The sequence below is a fragment of the Pelodiscus sinensis genome, chromosome 2 (assembly GCF_049634645.1).
Source record: "Pelodiscus sinensis isolate JC-2024 chromosome 2, ASM4963464v1, whole genome shotgun sequence".
NCBI classification, from domain to species: Eukaryota; Metazoa; Chordata; order Testudines; family Trionychidae; genus Pelodiscus; species Pelodiscus sinensis.
The window spans coordinates 22,537,567-22,558,619 of NC_134712.1; the positions used below are offsets into that span (position 1 = coordinate 22,537,567).

A 21,053-nucleotide genomic window follows, 5' to 3' on the forward strand; every position below is an offset into this window, starting at 1 on the left:
GCTTTGAAAGTAATCAGGTAAAATCTTGGGCTCCTTGAAACTGATGGGTGTTTTTTCATACTGGTGCCAGGATTTCACCTTGGCTATGTCTGCACTGCAAAGTTAATTAGAAATAACAGCCGTTATTTCAAATTAACTTTAATAGCGTCTATACATGCAAACCTCTATTTTGAATTTAATTCGAAATAGTGGAGCCCTTAATTCGAATTTGGTAAACCTCATTCTACGAGGAGTAATGCCAAATTCGAAATGGCTATTTCGAATTAAGTGCTGTGTAGACACTTAATTCGAAATAGGGGGCCTCCAGCCCTTCTTAGGGAGCTCTGGTGGCCACTCTAGGCACAACCAGGAAAACTTACTCTCCTCTCCCCCAGCCCCGGAGCTGTTAAAGGGGTAGACCCTGGCCACAGTGCCTGTGCCAGCTCCAAGCCTGCCAGCCCAGAGCCAGCAGTGGCCACCGGGGCCCCTGACCCAGTGGCCCCAAAACATGAGCCAGCAAGCCACTGGCAGCCAGCCCTCCACCGCTCCCCAGGAGCAGTCTGCCAGCTCCCAGGAGCCTGACAGGGACTGGAGAAGGTGGGTGCCTTCCTGGCTCTGGGTGGAGATCATGGACCTTATTCAGGTTTGGGGGGGATGCCTCCAACGTCCATGATCTCTGCACTAGATGGAGGAATGAGGCCGTCTATGGCAGAATAGCTGCCAGCCTGGCCACCTGGTTTGCATGAAAATCAAGTTGGTCCGGTGAGACCCCCAACCCTGAGCTCTGAGCTTCCCTTCCCCCTTCTTCCTCTTGCTTCCTCCTTCCAGCTCCCTCCTCCCAGATTTCCCCCTCCCCTCTTCCACCCTCTCCCACCTCCTTTTCCCAGTCTCCCCAGAGGTTCATTCCCTTCCCCTCAGTTTTGTTCAATAAACCCAGTTTCTGTTTTTGAACATACGTGTCTTTTATTTGACACCAGGAAGGGGGGCTAGGGAGGGGTAAGTGGAAGGACGTGAGGGAGGAATGGGTCACGAGCCACCAGTGGGGCCCTCTCCCTCAGGGCCTCCTGGATCCTGACAGCCACCCGATGGACCTCCCAGATGGCAGCCTGCAGCAAGTGCAGCCGGGTTGATGGCAACGACCCCATGAGACGCACCGGTGTGCCCAGGGGCAGCTCTGGCTCATGTGGCCGAGTGCTGTGGTATCCCAAGTTCAGGCACTCAGGGCACTCCAAGACAGGACTGCTTTGCTGTCCCCCATCTAGGCAGACAAGCAAGCGGGGAACCCTGAGAACTGTCTGTCCGGGGTGGAGGTAGGGTCCCTTTAAGCATGGAGCTCAGTTAGCCTCAGGCAGCAGCCCCACACACTAAGTCCTAACCTGATGCCCTGCCAGCACTGGTTCCGGCCAGTCTTAACTTTGGCTCAGGGTCCACTCAGTGTGGATGAGCTATTTCGAAATAGCAAAAGGCTATTTCGAAATAGTTTTTGTGTATAGATGCGTTATTTTTAATTAGCTTAATTCGAATTAACTATTAATGAAGTTAATTCGAAATAGCGCTGTCGTGTAGACATACCCCTTGTGCTTTTTATTATGTAATGAGTCTAGTCAAATCTGAAACGTGCCGGTAAGTGGTAGAATATGCACACACCAGACTGTATCAACAACCCCAATTAGCTGTGGACATGTAGTTGAGGAACATAAATCAAACATTATTTGAATCTGAATTATTTCTACCTTAGAGCTGTAATTCTTAAAAATATATAAATCATATCATAGTTGAATATGTATCTTGAAAAAAAATAGTCATATGAAACACATAAATTACCTTTTCCACCAATTGGACCAATTTTCCCAATCATCCCCTGATCACCACTATCCCCCACCGTTCCTTTGTTTCCTGAAAAGGAAAGCAATGCAAAGAAGGTGAATGGTTTTACCTGTTGACAGGACACTGTTTAATTCTTTGGATGATTGGTTACTTTTTTAAGGAGTACAAGTAAAATCAGCCAGTGTGTGTTATGGGTCCTGTTCTGTCCCAATCTACAGGGGATATGAGTTTGTGACATCCCCACTAGAGAGCTTTAGCTCTGGAGTAGCTCATGCTGTTAGTTCTGAACATTCCTGATGTGTTGGGCAAATATTGGGCTCTATATCCTTCTTGCCAATCTCTGCAATTGACAAGTTATTAGCAGCCATCAGAAATGTAACTTTCATACTGGGGGGGAAAATATTTAAACAAGATTCCCTTTGATTTTTTACAGGGGATCTCCTATTTTTTCAACTCTAGCTGAGTCTCATTGGCCTAGAATTTTAAATGTATTCAGGGATTAGTCTGTTCAGCATTGCAAGGCCTATGTGTCTGGACATAGTAGGATGACTGCTAATAGATGGTTCCCACCTCTAGTACAATGGAATAAACAGCATGACATTTCAAAGCTTGTTGTCCTTTTAAAACTCTCAATTGATATGCCCCGAGGCATCATCCTTTATAATGAAAATACAGATTAAAAACATTTTAAATGATTCATATATTAATTATACTACACAGTTAATCCATAGCCAAGGATAACTGATAGTTTGACAAGTATTTCTTTGATTTCTCTTACTGGATCCAATTCTGTAATCCTTACAGAATACAGAGGCACATGGACCACTGATGAGGGAGAGTGAAGTCTGCTCTACAGCATTATCTGAGAGCCAGCTAGGTTTTAGCTGTTGCAGTAGAGGCACATGGTTTTACCTTCAAAGGTCACAGGTTCAATCCCTTTTGCCATTGACCAGGGTCAGTCGTCTTTATACTGAGTTGCGGTAAAGCCAAGATTGCCAAAGGTGGACTAGTATTTTTGCTGCATGTCACTGCAGGATTTTAATGGTGTACAGAGGCTGATGATAATATATGTACCTTTACTCTCACAATTGCTTTATTTCGCAAATTGTCTAGCTAAATTATAAGATCCTAATTCTGTGGGCTCTCCATGTGCGCGTTTGAGTTTAATGCCACAGAAACATTTAATAAGCACACGTGTTAACTGATCCCTTTCCTTCTCATCTGCTCCAGTCACTATTTGATTATTTGAAGAAATGTAACATATGGGCCGGTGCAGCACATGTAAATAAAGAATTAGAAGCTGTATTAATATAATAGCTAGTAAATAGAATTTTAAAATGTTCTCGCTATAAAACAGTGCTGCTGAATAGCATCCTGAAATACTTAGCCCATTGCTAAATGGGGGAATGAATGTGTGAATGCATCAGTATTGCAAAAACAGCTGGTTAAACTATGAGATGGGGCTCCCAAAAAACCTTATTCTAAACTCTGTAATTAGCAGCACTTTCCTTTGCCTTAGAATACTGTTGTACTGTTCATTATCCAAGGAAAGGGTGTGTCTAATAGAGCAGAGTACTGAGTGTCTTTGGCTCTGGTCCCAGTTTAGACAGCAACTTGCACTTTGACCGTAGGTAATTCACCTAGTCTCTCTGGTCCAGATCCCTGAAGATATTCAGGTTCCTACTTCCCATTGATTGATCCCCCATTGTAGAGGATCTGGGCCTCTCTATCAGTTTGCTCATCTGTAAACATGAAAATTCCATAGACATTGGCTTCCGTTGAGATAAAAGTCAAGATTTATTGATTTAGAGCCTCTTAGCCTAGGTTTCACCTCAGACATTATCAGGCCCGGCCAAAGAGTGGGTGGGTCCCAAAATAATGCTGAGCTACATGGCTGTGCGGCTCCTGACTGGGTGGGTGGAGCTGGGAACTGGGTAGCAGGAGGCCCTGAATGCTTGGGGCCCAAGGAGACCGCCTCACTCGCCTTGCCCAAAGGTGTTATTTGACTCAGGGGGCAATAAAACCATGTTGTTAGTCAGAATATGAACTCAGGATATGTATTGTTACATGTAACTTTGAACAGTCCTCATCAGAGCTAAATGTGAATCCCTCCATTATGGCGATGTCATTTCAGACATGTTTCAATTTTTCCTCTCATTCACATTCTGAAGAGGAGATGAAATTAAGCCCAGGTCACTTTTGATCAACTAGCCTTGAGACTGAGATGTGCATATGTGATCTGATCATCTACAATCTTCCAAACCTCAGTCATGATGAAGTCAGCAGTAGAAACTGATTGGCTAGTCACATGACTTCTTTCAGTCAGTCATGAGCTGTGACTTTCTTATGGTATATAACAGCAATAGCAGTACCTATATTAATAGTAATTCTGGCATATTGTTAGGTTTAATCAATTCATGTTTAGAAAATATTATGAGATCTCTTGGTACAGCATTAGTCCAAAGTATTAAGCATTATCATTACTAGGAATTGGCATATTGTTCTGTTTTATTTGTGTTAATATGCCTATATCAGTACTATCAAAATTATTGCACATACCTTTTGGTCCTTTGGGGCCTACTTTTCCATGTTTTCCAATCTCCCCTTGATCTCCTTTTTCACCTTCATCCCCTTAAAAACATTAAATAAAACATCATGCTGCAGCTCACACAGTGCAATAACATTATCTATCATGTGTTTCTCCAAGAGTAAAATGGATTGGCTGATACTGCTGGCTTTTTTAGTTTCCATTCTGAAGTTACAGTGGGGTATGTATGTGACAAACTTCAGAGATCAGGCTCAGCTGGTATCTGAGCAGCTTCAGGAAATGCTGCAATACATTTTGCTTTGAAAAGCCTTCCCATCATAATTACAGTGACACTCCCTTCTGCCTCTAGACCTCCCACCCCCCAAAAACAAAATACAACAAAGGTCTATCCCAAGCAGAGAGGAAAGGGAGAAATACCACAAAGTGCACTGGGACCTTTACTGTAGCTAGTGATTTTATGTGGAAGGCATTTATGAACATCAGTGCTAAAGCCCCTGCAAGGTTCATCCTCTCCCACCCCAACAGGTGGAATGCAGTGCAGAGAAGCACTTGCCTGCAGGCTCCACCCACATTGCTCCCATTGGCTGGGAGTTGTGGACAATGGGAGCAGTAGGAGGTGGTGCTTGCAAGCCTGCAAAGCCACCTGTGTCCTCTCACAGAAGAGGACATAAAAACTACTTTAAGTAGGTAAATGGATAACTGCAGAAATTGGAATGACGCAAACCATAGATCTCCCAAGTCAACCCATCAACCCTCGGTGGGTGCTGAATGTGAGTGTGAATATAACATTTGTATTTTGCAAATACTCCCACACATGACTTTGAAATTTGCCTGCAGCGAAAGTCAACAGCAGCAAGTTCCTTGGACTTCACTTCTATAGCATGCAGATTTCCCAAATGAGACCAAGGCCCCATTGCACACAGGGTGCTGTACATACATTAGTAAGAGACAGCCTTCAAGGAAAGAGTTTACACTGTAAGGCAGAGATGGGGAACCTACAGTCCCCAGGTTGGATCCAGCCTGCAAGATTCAGGGTTCCTCCCTGCCACAGAGGAGCAAGCTACCTCTGGTGCTATAAACCCAGGGTGAGTTTCCTAGCTTTGAGGCCATTGCGATCTGGAGCACAAACGCTAGCTCCCTGCTGCAGGGGGAAGCAGTGGGGAGCTGGTGCTAAAGCCCCTGCAAGGTTCACCTTCCCCCCCCCCCTCCAGCAGGCAGAACAGCAGTGCAGAGAAGCGATTGCCTGTTGGCTCCACCCACATTGCTCCCATTGGCTGGGAAGTGCAGACAGTGGGAACAGTGGGAGGTGGTGCCTGCAAGCACAGGATAGTGCAAAGCCACCTGTGTCCTTTCCCAGGAGCTGTGCCAGGTAAGCACACCAATCCCCTGCTAACCTCCTGCACTCTACCTGCCACACAGACGCCAGACCTCCAGCCTGCTCCTGCACCTATGTTCTACTCAGAACCCACACACCACCCCACTCCCCAGTAACCCCCTCCCACTCACTGAAACCCAAATTTTTGTTTCTACCCCAGAGACCAGGGGACCCCACAAAATCTATTAACTCTGGGCCACGAAAAGAGTTAATTCAGACCTGGGAGAAGACCTGATTCTCAACACACACACCACCACCCCGGGTCTGGAGTGCAAGGGGAATTCTAGTATCTCAAGCTGCATGAGTGAGGTGAGTGTCTCGCTCTTTTTTCCTGCTTCTCACTTGGGAGTCAGGCCAGTGTGTGTGGTCCCTGACTGATTTTTCTGTGAGTAAGTGTTCCCTGACCCAAAAAAGTTTCCCCACCCTTTCTAACTGGACAAGGCAGACAAATAGTAGCAAAAAAAAATCTCATTTTACAGATGGAAACCTGAGGCACCAGATGAGTTGCTCAAAGTCACATAGAAAGTCTGGGGCAGAAGTAGGCTTTGAACTCATACCTCTAGAGGCCCAGTCTTGAGCAGGAAGAAAAGAAAAGAAAAGAAAAGAAAAGAAAAGAAAAGAAAAGAAAAGAAAAGAAAACAATCCTACAACAGCAACCAAAAACTTCTCTTCTGATGTGCATAGCTACACATAAAAATGGAAAAAAATATAGACTGTCTTGTTAATGATAGGAAGGTCAATAATGCAAACAGCAAATGAGCCAAATGAAAATGTGAGAATCAAGCTGGGAAGTTGGGCCCTACTCTGATCTCACATTATCTGTGTCTGAACAATACCTGATGGTGCCAAAATCAAAATGAAGTTTGCATTTTCTCTATATGAGGCAGGCTTGGTTCTGTGAATAAAGTAGTGTTGAGACTAGCTTTGACAGGATGGATGTTACGCTTTGGGACTCTGGTGACTTATGCTGGCAGCCAGACTCATTAGCTCAAAATGAGGAAAATAAAAGGTTGAGTGTCAAACTGAGATTAAAGTGAGAACATCTGCTGGAGGGAGGGACAGGAACTTCTGGGGATCAACAGCCTGGGAGGAAATATGGTTGAGGAATGTGCTAAACTATCAGTAAGAGCGGCAAGCAAGTACAGTCATGCCCATTGATTTAATTAATTATTTAGATAGCAGAATAAAAGCAACCCCCCAACTCACTCCTAAAGTGAAAAGTCTCAGGCTACGTCTACACTACAAGTTTTCTCGGCAAAATATGCAAATGAGAGGCTCATTTGCATGAGTCACAATCTCATTTGCATATTTTCTGCCGATCCATTTTTGCGCTGGGGTTTTCGTGCAAAAACAGGCAGCGTGGATGTTTCTTTTTTGCGCAAAACCCCGTTTTTCTGCAAGATCCGATCTTGCGGGAAAAGGGTTTTTTGTGCAAAAAGGTGCATAAAAACCCCAGTGCAAAAACAGATTGGCAGAAAATATGCAAATGAGATCATGACTCATGCAAATGAGTCCCTCATTTGCATATTTCCTCGTGGAAAGCAAGAGCTATTATTTTGAAATAACCAGTCCATTATTTTGAAATAATGAGCTTGGTAGTGTGGACACTCCACTTGTTATTTCAAAATAAGCCCTCGTGTATACCAGGGCTCGAAGACTAACTAATCTGTTAGTCTCCAAGGTGCCACTTGACTCCTTGTTGTTTTCACCCCTAAAGGATGATTTTGCACAAGAGCCTGTAATACAAATGCTGTGTGGAGACCTGGGTAGGGATTATATTTATTTACATAAACATTTTTTTTATTTTTAAAACCAGTTGCAACAAATGAATACAGAAACCCCATGGAGTTCAATTAGCAAATAATGGACCATTGAACAACTTTTATATTGAAGATCTTTGCAGAGATTCTCCGAAGGTGCTTCATAAAAATAATACAGGGTATGTCTACACTACCACCCTAGTTCGAACTAGGGTGGTAATGTAGGCAACTGGAGTTGCAAATGAAGCCCGGGATTTGAATTTCCCGGGCTTCATTTGCATAAAGCCGGGCGCCGCCATTTTTAAATGTCCGCTAGTGTGGACTCCGTCCCGCGCGGCTACACGCGGCACGGACTAGGTAGTTCGGACTAGGCTTCCTCGAGGAGTAACGGTAGTTCGGACTAGGAAGCCTAGTCCGAACTACCTAGTCCGTGCCGCGTGTAGCCGCGCAGCATGGAGTCTGCACTAGCGGACATTTAAAAATGGCGGCACCCGGCTTTATGCAAATGAAGCCCGGGCAATTCAAATCCCAGGCTTCATTTGCAACTCCGGTTGCCTACATTACCATCCTAGTTTGAACTAGGGTGGTAGTGTAGACATACCCATAGATACATACCTGTGAGGTAGGCCCTTTCAAAATCCAGATCAGCCTTTGGGTCCAATACTGGAGCTAGTGGGAATGTTGGCATTATTTGTATTGTGGCAGTGTCTGGAGGCCACCAATCAAGCATCATGGCCCCACTGCACTACCCACTGTGCATGCATAAGAAAAGATGGTCTGTGCTCTATAGAATCCTCATCATTGTCATTAGCTGGTACTTTTCCCCAGTCCACTCAAAGTGTGATAGAAGCCACAAAGGTTTGTTCTGTATCAGAAAAACTAATGAGCAGCATGTATTCAGAGTTCTGAGCTGTTAGTGGTTTAACAATGATAGGAGGGGGGGAGGGGAGAGCACTTGACTAAGAGTTGCCAGCAATTCATTATGTGACTTGAGGTGAGTAAGTTCAATAAACTGTGCCTTAGTTTCCTCCTCTAGAAAATGGGAAATATGATATTTGCCTTCATTTGTAAAGTGCTTTGAGATTATAACAGCTGAATGTTAATATTAATTACTTTCCATGCCATTCTCCCTGCTAATTAATTCGTAGATGAGCTATTGTGAATCAATGAAGGCTTCAATGAGGAAGTAAGGACAAACAGCTTATGAGTTGTACTCATCATTTCTTTAGAAATACATATTGCTTCAAACCCATTCATCATAAAATGTAAGATAAATGCTGCGTTATGATTCATATATTGTTTCCTCATTTGCCTATTGTATGTGGGGCTGCCACATACTGTGAATGCCATGCAGCTGTAGCTGGGTTGGTCCCAGGATATTAAAGAGACAAGGTGGGTGAAGTGATATATTTTACTGGACCAACTTCTGTTGGAGAGAGAGAAGTTTTTGAGTCACAAAGTTGTTCTTCAGATCTGGGAAAGAAACTCCCAGCATCCAGACGAAATGTGAGGTGGAACATATTATTCAGCATGTTAAGTTGGTAGTACATATTGTAAGACACTTTTTCAAGTAGAGCTGTCCATTAGCACCTCTGCAGTCAAAGGCCAAAACAAGGGGGCTAGTGGGTTGTACTAAGCCATAAATCTGGTGTACCTATTCAATCCATGATTATTAGTAGTTAGCAGAGTTATGAATTTAAGTCCTCCACTTCTTCTCACTCTGCTTCAGAGTTATGAATTTAAGTCCTCCACTTCCCCTCACTCTGCTTCAGTTATGAATTTAAGTCCTCCACACTTCCCCTCACTTTGCTTTTGAAAGTATTGCACAGGCTTCCTGTTCCCATGTGAAGTCTTAAGGGATGCTGCTCTCTTGTGGCTTCCTATTGTATTGCAAGGACTGGGACAGATGCATTTCTTTAAACGAGCAAGTCCTTCATCATTTCTTGTGATTCCAGGCCACCTGCATATTTTTATCCACATACCTTATTTCAGCAAGTACCTTAGGGTATGTCTACACTACAAAGTTAATTCGAACTAACAGCCGTTAGTTCGAATTAACTTTGATAGGCACTACACATACAAACAGCTAGTTCGAACTTAATTCGAACTAGTGGAGCGCTTAATTCGAACTAGGTAAACCTCATTCCATGAGGACTAACGCCTAGTTCGAATTAAGTAGTTCAAATTAAGGGCTGTGTAGCCACTTAATTCGAACTAGTGGGAGGCTAGCCCTCCCCAGCTTTCCCTGGTGGCCACTCTGGGCACCACCAGGGAAACTTGTCTGCCCTCCTCCCGGCCCTGGAGCCCTTAAAGGGGCATGGGCTGGCTACGGTGCCCGTGCCAGGTGCAAGCCTGCCAGCACCCAGCCAGCAGACACTGCACATGGCACAGCACGAACCAGCTACCCGCTGCCACCCAGCCCTCCGCCTCTTCCTGGGACCAGGCTGGCTGCTCCCGGGAGCTTGTCTGGGACCGCAAGAGGCGGGCGCCCGCCTGGTCTAGTGCAGACATCATGAACCTCGTCCACGACCTCCGCACTAGGCACAGGAAAGTGGCCGTTTAGGGCAGGAGAGCTGCCAGCCTGGCCACCCGGGAGCAGGTTTGCATGAAAATCAAGGTGGTCCACTGAGACCCCCGACCCTGAGCCCTGAGCTTAGAATGTCCGTACTGGGTCAGACCAAAGGTCCATCTAGCCCAGTAGCCTGTCTGCCAACAGTGGCCAACACTAAGGACCCTGGAAGGGATGGACCGAAGACAATGACCAAGCTATTTGTCTCATGCCATCCATCTCCAGCCTTCCACAAACAGAGGCCAGGGACACCATTTCTACCCCCTGGCTAATACCACTCCATGGACGCAACCTCCATGACTTTATCTCACTTCTCTTTAAACTCTGTTCTAGTTCTAGCCGTCACAGCCTCCTGCAGCAAGGAGTTCCACAGGTTGACTATTTGCTTTGTGAAGAACAACTTTCTGTTATTTGTTTGAAGCCTGCTACCCATTAATTTCATTTGATGTCCTCTAGTCCTTCTATTATGGGAACTAATGAAGAACTTTTCTTTATGCACCCTCTCCACACCACTCATGCTTTTATAGAACTCTATCATATCCCCCCTCAGTCTCCTCTTTTCTAAGCTGAGAAGTCCCAGTCTCTTTAGCCTCTCTTCATATGGGACCTGTTCCAAGCCCCTGATCATTTTTGTTACCCTCCCCTCTCCCACCCTCTCTCTTCCCCTCTCCCACCTCCTTTTCCCAGTTTCCCTGAGTTTTGTTCAATAAATAGAGTTTCTATTTTTGAACACACGTGTCCTTTATTTTGTACATCAGGAAGGGGGGCTAGAGAGGGGTAAGTGGAAGGAGGTGAGGGAGGAATGGGGTACGAGCCCCCGATGGGGAGGACTGGGGTGGCTCTGTGGGCTTCTCGGGGTGGAAGCTCTCCTGAAGCCCCTTGATTGACCCCCCCTCTGGATGGCAGCCTGCGGCAAGTGCAGCTGGGCTGATGGCCGAGTGCTATGATGTGCCGAGTGTGGGCACTCAGGGCACTCCAAGCCAGGACTGCTTTGCAAGCAGGGAACCCCTGAGAACTGTCTGTCCGGGGTGGGGGTCGGGACCCTTTAAGCACAGCCCTTGGCTAGCCTGAGGCAGCAGCTCCACGCTCTAAGTCCTAACCTGATGCCCTGCCGGCACTGCTTCCGGCCAGCCTTAACCTCGGTTCAGGGTCCACTCAATGTGGACATGCTAGTTCGAATTAGCAAAATGCTAATTCAAACTAATTTTTAGGTCTAGATGCACTAATTCGAATTAGCTTAGTTCGAATTAACTAATTTGAATTAAGTTAGTTCGAATTAGTGCTGTAGTGTAGACATACCCTTACAGCTTTATGTTCACATCAGAGAGGGGCTTGAAATCACAACTCTGAATTGGGAGCAGAACATCCTACTCTTTTTCTTTGTACAGCAACGTGAGTGTACATGTTGCTTTACAGAAAAATAAGACTGAATCCTTGCCCCAAGGAGCTAGGAGTCCAGGATCTAGATTCTTAGCTGTTGTTGGTATTCATTGATGGAGGCAAAGGTGGCTGTGTGGTTGGTGCAATTTTATCCCAATTAACAGACTGTTTCCTTTATACTATGGTTGCCCAGAAGTTATTTACTTCGACCCCTAAGTGTTGGTACCTGTTCTGGGCAGGGGGCTCAGACACTGGTTGAAAGGAATGGGGGGAAGGCACACAGGCTTGGGCCCCCACCCAGGGCAAGTGTAGGGTTTGCTGTGCTCCCCATAGCTGCCAGCATGGTTCTCCCTGATTTGGCTCCAGCTGGAGAGGAGAGTGGCTCGGAGCTGCAGCTTCACTATGGTAAGAGCAGGATAGGTTGCTGTGAGGAGCTGTGATGGACCCTCCTCCTGCCCTGGGCAAGGAGCCCAAGAAGCACCTGGGAAGCTCCACAAGTCACATACACACATCCTAGCCAGGCCACCGAGGAGCCCAGCAGGAGATCTGGGAGGAGTCCCAATGGACCATCTCTCTGCCTGTGATATGGGAGGGGAAGGGCTGAGAGCAGCCACTAGCTGTGTCCCTGCCCAGCGAAGAATACATAGAGGGTGTACAATTCCACTTGGGTTCCCCACAGCCACCCATCCGGATTTCCCTGACCAGGGTCCAGAGAGGGGGCTGCTTTGGAGCCTCGGTCTGGCCCCCAGTGTAGTGCCTTGCAAATCTGTGGATAATTTTTGTTGATCGTGGATTGGATGTGGCTACACATCCATTCAGGGCTCTAGGAATGAGGTTAAAAAATTAGCAGTCCTGAGAATATGGCTTAAGCACTACCAATCAATAGAGCCATTGTGCAATTTAAAGGGACATTGACAATATAGAAATAATATTTAAAAAGGAAAAAAATCATTTTATTTCATGTTCTCCTCTCTCTCTTTTCCCATTCCTAATTAGTAGATAGAAGCCCAATTATATCTATTCAAAGTTTAAAGAACTCCTAGTGAATATCCATTGACTTCAGTACAGTTACTGCTGACTAGGACTGGCTGGAAAGCAATCATTCTATTTTGCAAAAAAAATTCAAAGTTTCTGAAAGGTTTGTTTGTTTGTTGCACATCAGGATAAAAATGACACACTAGAAAATATGTTTGAGGAGGAGAGAAACCTTCTTCCTGCCCCAAAAAAACATCTCTCCCCTCCCCCCACCCACCAAAAAATACACACAAAAAAGAGAGCGAAACTTGGGCATATGGTCGCCTAGGTGGGGGAAGGCAGAGCCTTACCAAAATGCCAGACATAACCTCACCCTCACTCTGCCCCCAGAATGCCTGCTGTAGGAGTTCTGGGGGTGGAGTATTGATGCTTCTAGCACCCATTCTCCCGGTGCTCCAGTAGTTACTGGACTATAGCATGGAGGTGTCTTTTCTCTCCCTAGCTCTCTCCCCACCCTATGAATATTTATTATCTATACCAAATGGAAAAGCTCCAAGTGGAGAGATTGACTCAATGGCCCTGTGGATGAGGCACTTGCCTGAAATGTGGGAGATTCGGGCTGAAGATCTGACCCCAAATCAGGCAGTGCAGCATAGGGATGTTAACTATCGCTTAACTCACTAATCAAGTAGTCAACAAGGGCTCTTACTACATTTAGGGTGCATCCTCTTTCGAAAGAGGAATCCAAATGAGGGAAATCGGAAATGCAAATGAAGTGCTGATTTAAAAATCTTGCGCTTCATTTGTATAATCTCTTCTGATTGCTTTTTCAGAAGAGATTTTTTTTTAAAAAAAATGAAGGTGAGATGGGGTTCTTTAAAAAAAACCTTTTTTCAAAAGAACCCTGCAAACCTAATTTTTTCAGGAATAAGGGTTCTTTCAAAAAACTTTTTTTTTAAAGAACCCCATCTAGACTGCTTTTTTTCTTTCGAAAAAATCTCTTCTGAAAAAGTGATTAGAAGAGATTATACAAATGAAGTGTGAGATTTGTAAATCAGCACATTTGCATTTTTGATTTCCCTCATTTGCACTACACTTTCGAAAGAGGAATGAAGTCTAGACGCACCCTTAAAGTGCAGAGCCGCAGCTTTTAAGCCTGCTTTCCCCAGCACCAGCTCCTCCCCCCCCCCACTTTGCTGCCTCTGATACAGAGGCAGCAGAGGGTGGGGGGAGGACTAGTCGAGTAGTTACTTGACTACTTGATTAGTCGCTTAATCCCTAGCACGGCAGGTCTCCCACATGCCAGGTAAGGGCTCTAATTAGGCTATTCTACAGTCTCTATCTCTTTGGTTCCACCTGGAGAAACCTATTTTAACAAATCAGTATGTTCCAATGAGAAATTCCTAACAGCGCCACTCCTGATCTCCGTGAGGATCCATAGGACCGATCCAAGGCTAGTATTGACTTTATTAGCGCTATGCTGAGAAACTGGGCCTCTAGGTGGGATTTTTTTCATAAATAATAGAAAAAACATTTATCCATGTACCTAATTCTTATGATGTTGGTCCACGGACTCGTGATTTACATTGGTCTGCATGGGGAGCCAAACTTTTGTTGTTACATTAAATGTAAAACTAGTATAAGTGTTAAGAGAATCCTGCCATTCATATTCTGAGTTTATAGATACCGCTTCATCCATGTAGATACTCTGTAAAAAGAATGCATGTTTACTATCTCTGGTGTACGGCAGAGAGAAAGAGACATCCCAAATTGAATTAAAATAACTTTTGAAATGAAAGGTCTTTTAGTTCAAACATGTGAGGCACTGATAGGGAACACTTATTATGGGTTAGGACAGCCTATGGGATGCGGTAAGTTCGTTTATATATTCAGCAGGAAAAGAGGACAGTGGCAGGTCTGGTTTCTAACAGAGTTTGAAATTTTCCAGAAAGAGACTTGTGTGAGCTCACTTATTAAGGCTGAGAGATGGACAGCAGTATCAAACTACAGTAAATGTTACTTTGAAGCACTGACCCATGTCAGAGAGTTTACAAGCAACATTTGTCAGAATAATTAAAGGAAAACATTAAAAAGAAAAAACAAACATTACCACAAGGAAACTCCCTGTGTCCTTCTTCAGATTTCATGCCAGTCCAGATTCTCATCCTGGGCCCAATCCAACTCCCTTTGAACTTCCTGGAAAATCTCCCATACACTTTATGGGACTTGGACTGAGACCTATTTAGAAAGCTGACATGGTGTAGGGCTAGACCTAAAGAAACACTGAGTGCCTCCAATAGAAGTCAAAACTAGCTGTAGGTACAGTGCTCTTTTGAAATATCAGGTCCTCAGTACTTATATAGTGAAGCTAGGAACGAGGTGTATAGATAGTTCGGAATGGCTTGCTAGTTCGAACTATCTAGCCCGTGCCGCGTGTAGCCGCGCGGCACGGGGTTCGAACAAGCCGGCATTTAAAAATGGCGCCAGCTGGCTTATGCAAATGAAGCCCGGGAAATTCAAATCCCGGGCTTCATTTGCAAGTGCGATATGCCTACATTACCCCGCTAGTTCGAACTAGCGGGGTAGTGTAGACATACCCTTCGTCTGAGTTGGCAAGCACTCAGGACCTGGTTCCTTGGACCCTACTAGAGGCCTGCGTCAGAGTGCAGGTCCCACTGTCATTTTGCAGTGTGGACACAGCGCAAGCCATAGGCCCAAGTCCAAAGGTCTGCTTACTGCAGCAGAGATACATTAGCACAGCTGCGCTACCCAAGTCTAGCAACTGTAAACCTAAGTTTACAGTGTAGGATGAACACTCAAGCATAAGCTTGGAAACATTAAGTGCACAAGTCTGGGTCCCAGAGACTCAGCTGTGTAGACATACCTTCAAGTTAAAAGATCTAGGTTCTATTTCTGATTTTCCCTGCATCACTATTTGATTAGGGTCAACTCTCCTGGCCAGATCCTGAGCTCATTTTTACTGGGGTAGTCCTGGAGTGCTGAATTTGACCCTTCTTGCTCCAGTTATCCTGCATGTACAATACTGATAATCTCTATGTTTGTAAAATGTTTAGAGATCCTCTAGTGAAAAGCTCTGCAGAAATGCAAAGTCTTACTGAAAACATTAAATATTGACATTAACATGTTAGTTTTCCCCCACATACCAGGTGACAAGGTGCTCTAGAAATACAATACCTAGACAGGTCTATATCAATATATTTTTCTGTACAGTAAGAGCAGTCACCAGTGTTGTTATTGGTGGTCTCTAGTACTGCTGCCCATCTCATCCTAAGTAACTTTTGCTTACACTATTCTGTTTCTGGCAAGTTTCAGTCTCTGTCAGAAACGAGGCCTGCTGCTGTCCTATGGTGTGTCTAGACTACAGGGTTTTTTCGACAAAAGTGGACTTTTGTTGACAAAACTATATCTGCGTCTACACTACCGCCCAGTTCTGTCAACATAATGTTGACAGAACTCTGCAGTTTTGTCAACGGCGGTAAACCTCATTTTACGAGGAATAACTGTCGACAGAAGGCGTTATTGCATCTACACTGTCCTTTGCGTCTACACTCTTATGTCAGCAAAGCGGCTTGCTTTGTCGACAGAACTGGCTGTAGTCTAGATGCTCTTTGTCGACAGTATCTGTCAAAGCCTCTGTCGACAAAAGCCTGTAGTCTAGACACAGCCCTAGTGAGGTGATAAGAAACATAGACATAGGGCCATGAAAGCAAGGAGAAGAAACTTGCACCCGATATACTGGAAAAGGAGAGTAAGTAGGGGGTTCAAATAGGATTTCATGTAATCAGATTGGCACAATTTAGTGGCCTAATGTTATAAGGACTAGAAGAGGGCACGGGGGAGGGGGGAAGGGCAAGATAAAGATAAAAGCTTACAACTGTCAGGAGGGGAGAGTATAAGGGTCTGACTGAGAGTGCTAACAGTCTGGACACAAAGAAAAGGTCAGGTCTTTGAGGAAGAAGTGACAGGATTTGGATGTAAGTGGCATGGGAAAAGAAGGAGTTCAAGATTACCCCTGGAACCACGATGCATTTACCAGTGACAGAAAGTGAGGGGAATGAAGAGGGTCACAAAAAAAGACCAGTTCTGTTTTGGCCAGGTTAGGTATAAGTTGATCGTTTGACATCCAGACTGAGACTGGAGAGAATGAGACCTCACAGAAATGGGAAGCAAGATTTGTGGACCCTCAGTTCAGGAAGAAGAGGAAGAGGCCAAGGATGGAAGTTTCTGACTCTTCCATGGTGAATAGGAGAGGGGAGGGGATATTGAAAGAATCCTTGGACCCAAGAGAATACAAGACTGTGAAAACTGAAAGAGGCTGAAGTTCCCTTTAAAGTGTTGGTGGTGGTGGTGAGGTGTGTGTGTGTGCGCGCGCGTGCACACTGTCTGGGAAATGTCAGTTTCTTTGTCTCCTCAGATAGGGATGTCAGGAGAGTAATAAAGTAGCCTAGTGTACACTGGCTGTAAATGTGCTTTAAGGATCCTCTCTGTATATTGTACTCTCACAACATTTTTTCTTCTGTGTACCTTTTACTGATGATGCATAAACAACCACATCAATCTGGAAACCACATTCCACTAATAACAGTATTGAGCACAAGTCCTGTTTGGAGGCTAATTGCTCTAACTAGATGAAACTTGGATTGTTTAATTCAGAGATTTGTGCAAATTTTATCCTGGATTCTTTTCATATAGGGTTGTACCCATTGGGATTTGCTTTGGGCTGAAGGCTTCCGTGAAACCAAATGAGAATCAGTAGGATTTGCATTGCTTCTGTCTGGGACAGATGCAAGGTCCCACTTTTTCCTCCAAAAGGACTAACTTTTGTTGCCTATTATGTATGTAGTTGAGGTAATCTTCCCCCTTTGGGGATCAGTCAAAGCCAGGAACTGGCCCTCGTCTTACAGTTTTTAATGCTGAATAATAATAACCTATTTTTTCAAAATGGGGTAGTAATGTTGGATGCATGAATTTTAGGGTGTACAGTTTACAGCACCTCAATCTAATTTTCAGGGGGGGTGTTTGCTCCCAAACAGAATATCAAAATCACTAATCACTTTGTTCAAATACTTACAGAAATTTTGGCTCAATGTACAGAATTCTGTAGCAAGGTAATAATCTGCTGTGATATTTTATAGAAGAGCTTGGAGATTCTATAGAGAAGTCAACAAATGAAATTCTATAGGTTTATTCAAAACAAACTCTGTAAAACCCTATTAGAATTTATCTGGGATGAAACCTTTTCAGAAAGGTGGGACCAGACTGCAGTAATATTGAGCATGAGTTCATCAAAAGGATTAAAACTGAGTTTCAGGTTAGAGAGGAACTGGAAACCAGTTGAAGTTTCCCTGCTTCTTTCTTTGTTTCAATGCATGCATGTGTGTGATGTGGCATCACAGCATGCAAAAGTCAGTCATCTGCTTTTAAAAATTATAACAGATCTATCTGCACCAGCATAGAAAAAAGGGGCTGTGAACAGAAAGGTGGAGAGAACAAATGGGAATACAAAATTAGTCAAGTCATTAAAATGTGTACTGTAGATATCATTCAAGACCACTAGAGGTCAGGCTTTAATATCTATTAAGTTACTTAAACCAAACAGGAAAAAATTTAAAAACAACAATAGACAAGTAGCATCTTAAAGACTAACAAAGCATGTAGATGGTATCATGAGCTTTCGTGGGAACAGCCCACTTCCTCAGATGACAGGAGTCTCCTGTCATCTGAAGAAGTGGGCTGTGCCCACGAAAGCTCATGATACCTTCTACATGTTTTGTTAGTTTTTAAGATGCTACTAGTTTATTGTTGTTTTTTTAAGTTTTTCCTGTTACAGACTAACTTGGCTACCTCTCTGAAGCTTTTAATACCAAACAGTTCCAATAGATACTAATTTCTGGGGCTTTATCATAGAAATTAAGGAAGGCAAAAAAGTTACCAACATTTCGAGGAAATAATTTTAGGGTGAAAACTGGCCCTTTTTGAACAAAGATGGTTTCTATATGGTGCACACGGGAAAATGTAGGTTCTTGCTGATATTAAACATGTATTTTAAGGTAATGCCAGTGCACAGAACACCTGCAATTTAATGTGGAGCTGTAGAGTCTGAGGCACTCAGTGTACCCACCGTCCTCTTATGGTGAAGGTAGATGATGTCACAGGAGAGGCACAAAGCTTGTGAGTGGCACAGCTATGAAGTGATTGCCCATCATACCGTGTGGTCTCTCAATGGAGTAAATTACACTATGATGCCTGCCACTGACAGAGGAAAGGGGATGGTAGAGGGGTTAAACAAGAGCAAACTGACTAAAAAGCTGGAGAGGTGCTTACTTTCTGCAAACTTGAAAAGGTGGCAGGATAAATACAGAACTTTTGAAAGAAAAATAATGGTGGTGATAAAAGCAATAGAAGCCTTCCTTTGAGATACTAAAGTTAGAACTACAGTAGGGAAGTTATATTGGTGGGTTTAGTGCTGCTAACAGCCAAAATGCCTGATGTCTGGAGTCCTCTAGCCACAGGACAGGTATAATGTGGGCAGCAGTACTGCAAACTTTCTCATGCCCCCATTGGCCAACCTGTTTCATTGCTGAGTTTGCAAGAGTGCTCCACAGGTAATGGTCAGACACTGTGCCATTCATTCAGTCCTTATATTCTCACTTGGGTAAAGCCGTCAGGCTAGGAAAAGCCAGTTGTGACTTTTCTGACAAGGGCTCGTATCCCCTGGGAACGGGAGTGAGGTCACAGATTCCTGTCATCTAGAGTGCAGAATGTGGTCGCATGGTCACTGGTCACTTGTTTGGAGATTTGAAGCAGTGACCTAGAGGTGATGAGCTCCATGTCCAACTTCAGCTGTTCAGTCCTGTGGAAATAGTAATATTCTGAGGAGCATGAAGCATCCTCTCAATGTTGTCCTTTGGTTTTTTCCCTCCCCATTGTTCAGGCCAAGAAGCAACAGAGGCGGAACGTGACTATTGCTGGATTTGCTCGTTACCAGACTTGTGTTATGCCGAGTGCTCCTAGTTTCTGCTGGATGAGAGACCAAAGGAACAAGTCTGAGACCTGGATTTATTTTGTAGCCCTATTCATGATGTGGTGTCACTAAGCCATGTCTACACCACCACTTATGTTGGCAAAACTTAAAAAAACCACACCCATGAGTTCCATAAGTTTTTCTGGCATAAGTGGAAGGATGCACAGTGCTATGTCACATGATTGGTTTTTTTGAAAGAACCGTGTCTAGACTGCATTTTTTCCCCCAAAATCCTTTTTCGAAAAAGCCATTGGAATATATTATGCAAATGAAGCACACAATTTTTAAATCAGCGCTTCCTTTGCAATTTCGAAATCCTTCATTTACATTCCTCTGTCGAAAGAAGAATGTAGTCTAGATGTAGCCTTACTGAGCACAGATACATTGGTACAGCCATGCTGCTGTAAGGTCTCTAATGTAGACATAGCCAACTCAGGCATATTTTAACTGCAGAAGTTTATTGTCAGCCAAACTCTCTCTTCCAAGAGTGTAAGCTTCCATTATTCAGACACTATCTAAACAAACTTGTATCATTTCTTCTGGTTTCATTGTGTCTCCCTGAATTTACACAGCCTCAGCAAAGGTTAAACCTTGGATTTCAATCTAAAAAAACTAAATGTGATGATTAAAAATGGTACTTTACGCAATATTCATTTGAATAATGTATCATAAAAACAAATTAGTCTGCAGCAATCTTTTTGTGCTGATAAAATCTCCTTTCTGTTTAAACTATAAATCACTTGCATTTTTTCCCTCATCTGTAGCCTACGGAGAAATATAATGAATTACTAATAAGGAAGCAGAAGTCTGAGCTGCAGTAGCCATTGCCTGGAATAAATGTTTCAGAGCTGCCACTGCAAGATATATCTCTTCGTTATGGGCTAAGTTCTTGCTGATTTATATTTCTTGGCACTTCCATTGACTTCAGTTAGGTTACAGGCATTCAGTTGCATAAGCTGATGCATGGAATTTGGCCTCAGATATTTGTAAAGTGTCTTGAAGGTGAAAGAATGATATGCTAAATAGCTGATCGAGATCCCACAGGAGTGAATGGTGCAGCCTGTATTGACTTCAACAAGAGCTCCTAGATCAAGTCTGATATGTGCTACAGTGATCACCATCTATAAGTAGGCATTTATAAACAATGACCACATGATGGTATTCTCCCCCCTAAGTACAGAAACAACTACCAACTGTCTCTCGGTTAATGCTTTTAAGGGAAGTCACAGTGTTACTATTTTGTATATCAAATGCCTGGGAGAACATACATTGAACAGGAGAAGGTCTAATTTAGCTGGATCAATGTGGACAAAATAATTAGTTTATATTAGTGTTCAAGTCATATAGTTTACAGTGTACCCCCATCTACGATAGGCAGAAGTGCTGTGTGAGGTGGGCATATGGGGTCACGTGCCTCCCTCCAGATTTCTTCCTTCCATTCAGCAACAGTTTCTAGATGTTCAGACTGTGGTGCGCACCATCTTAGGGAACATTGAGGAACAATCAGGTAGTGAGTGGTGACGTAAATTTGAATATTTTGAGCTAAGCCCCCTCTGCGAGTTGCAGATTTTGGTTGCACCTCCCCTAACCCAGAC

General features: G+C 44.0%; 1 protein-coding gene and 1 long non-coding RNA gene across 3 annotated transcripts in view; one reads left to right on the forward strand and one right to left on the reverse strand.

Moving 5' to 3' along the window:
• The window catches only part of LOC142826955 (uncharacterized), a 39,925-nt gene extending 20,417 nt beyond the window's left edge, over window positions 1-19,508 (forward strand). Inside the window, exons 2-3 of one of the 2 annotated variants that reach the window (XR_012901247.1) lie at window positions 5,890-6,038; window positions 6,209-6,371. This is a non-coding gene — a long non-coding RNA (uncharacterized LOC142826955). Of the gene's footprint in view, window positions 1-5,889; window positions 6,039-6,208; window positions 6,372-19,368 lie in introns of those variants that run through there. The other variant, XR_012901246.1, reaches the window with a different exon arrangement.
• The window catches only part of COLEC10 (collectin subfamily member 10), a 35,935-nt gene that overhangs the window by 13,282 nt on the left and 1,600 nt on the right, over window positions 1-21,053 (reverse strand). The window contains exons 2-3 of the mRNA XM_025188511.2: window positions 4,366-4,437; window positions 1,804-1,875 (exon numbers count right to left, since the gene is read on the reverse strand). Of these exons, the coding sequence (XP_025044296.1) occupies window positions 1,804-1,875; window positions 4,366-4,437 (144 nt within the window). The remainder of the gene's footprint in view (window positions 1-1,803; window positions 1,876-4,365; window positions 4,438-21,053) is intronic.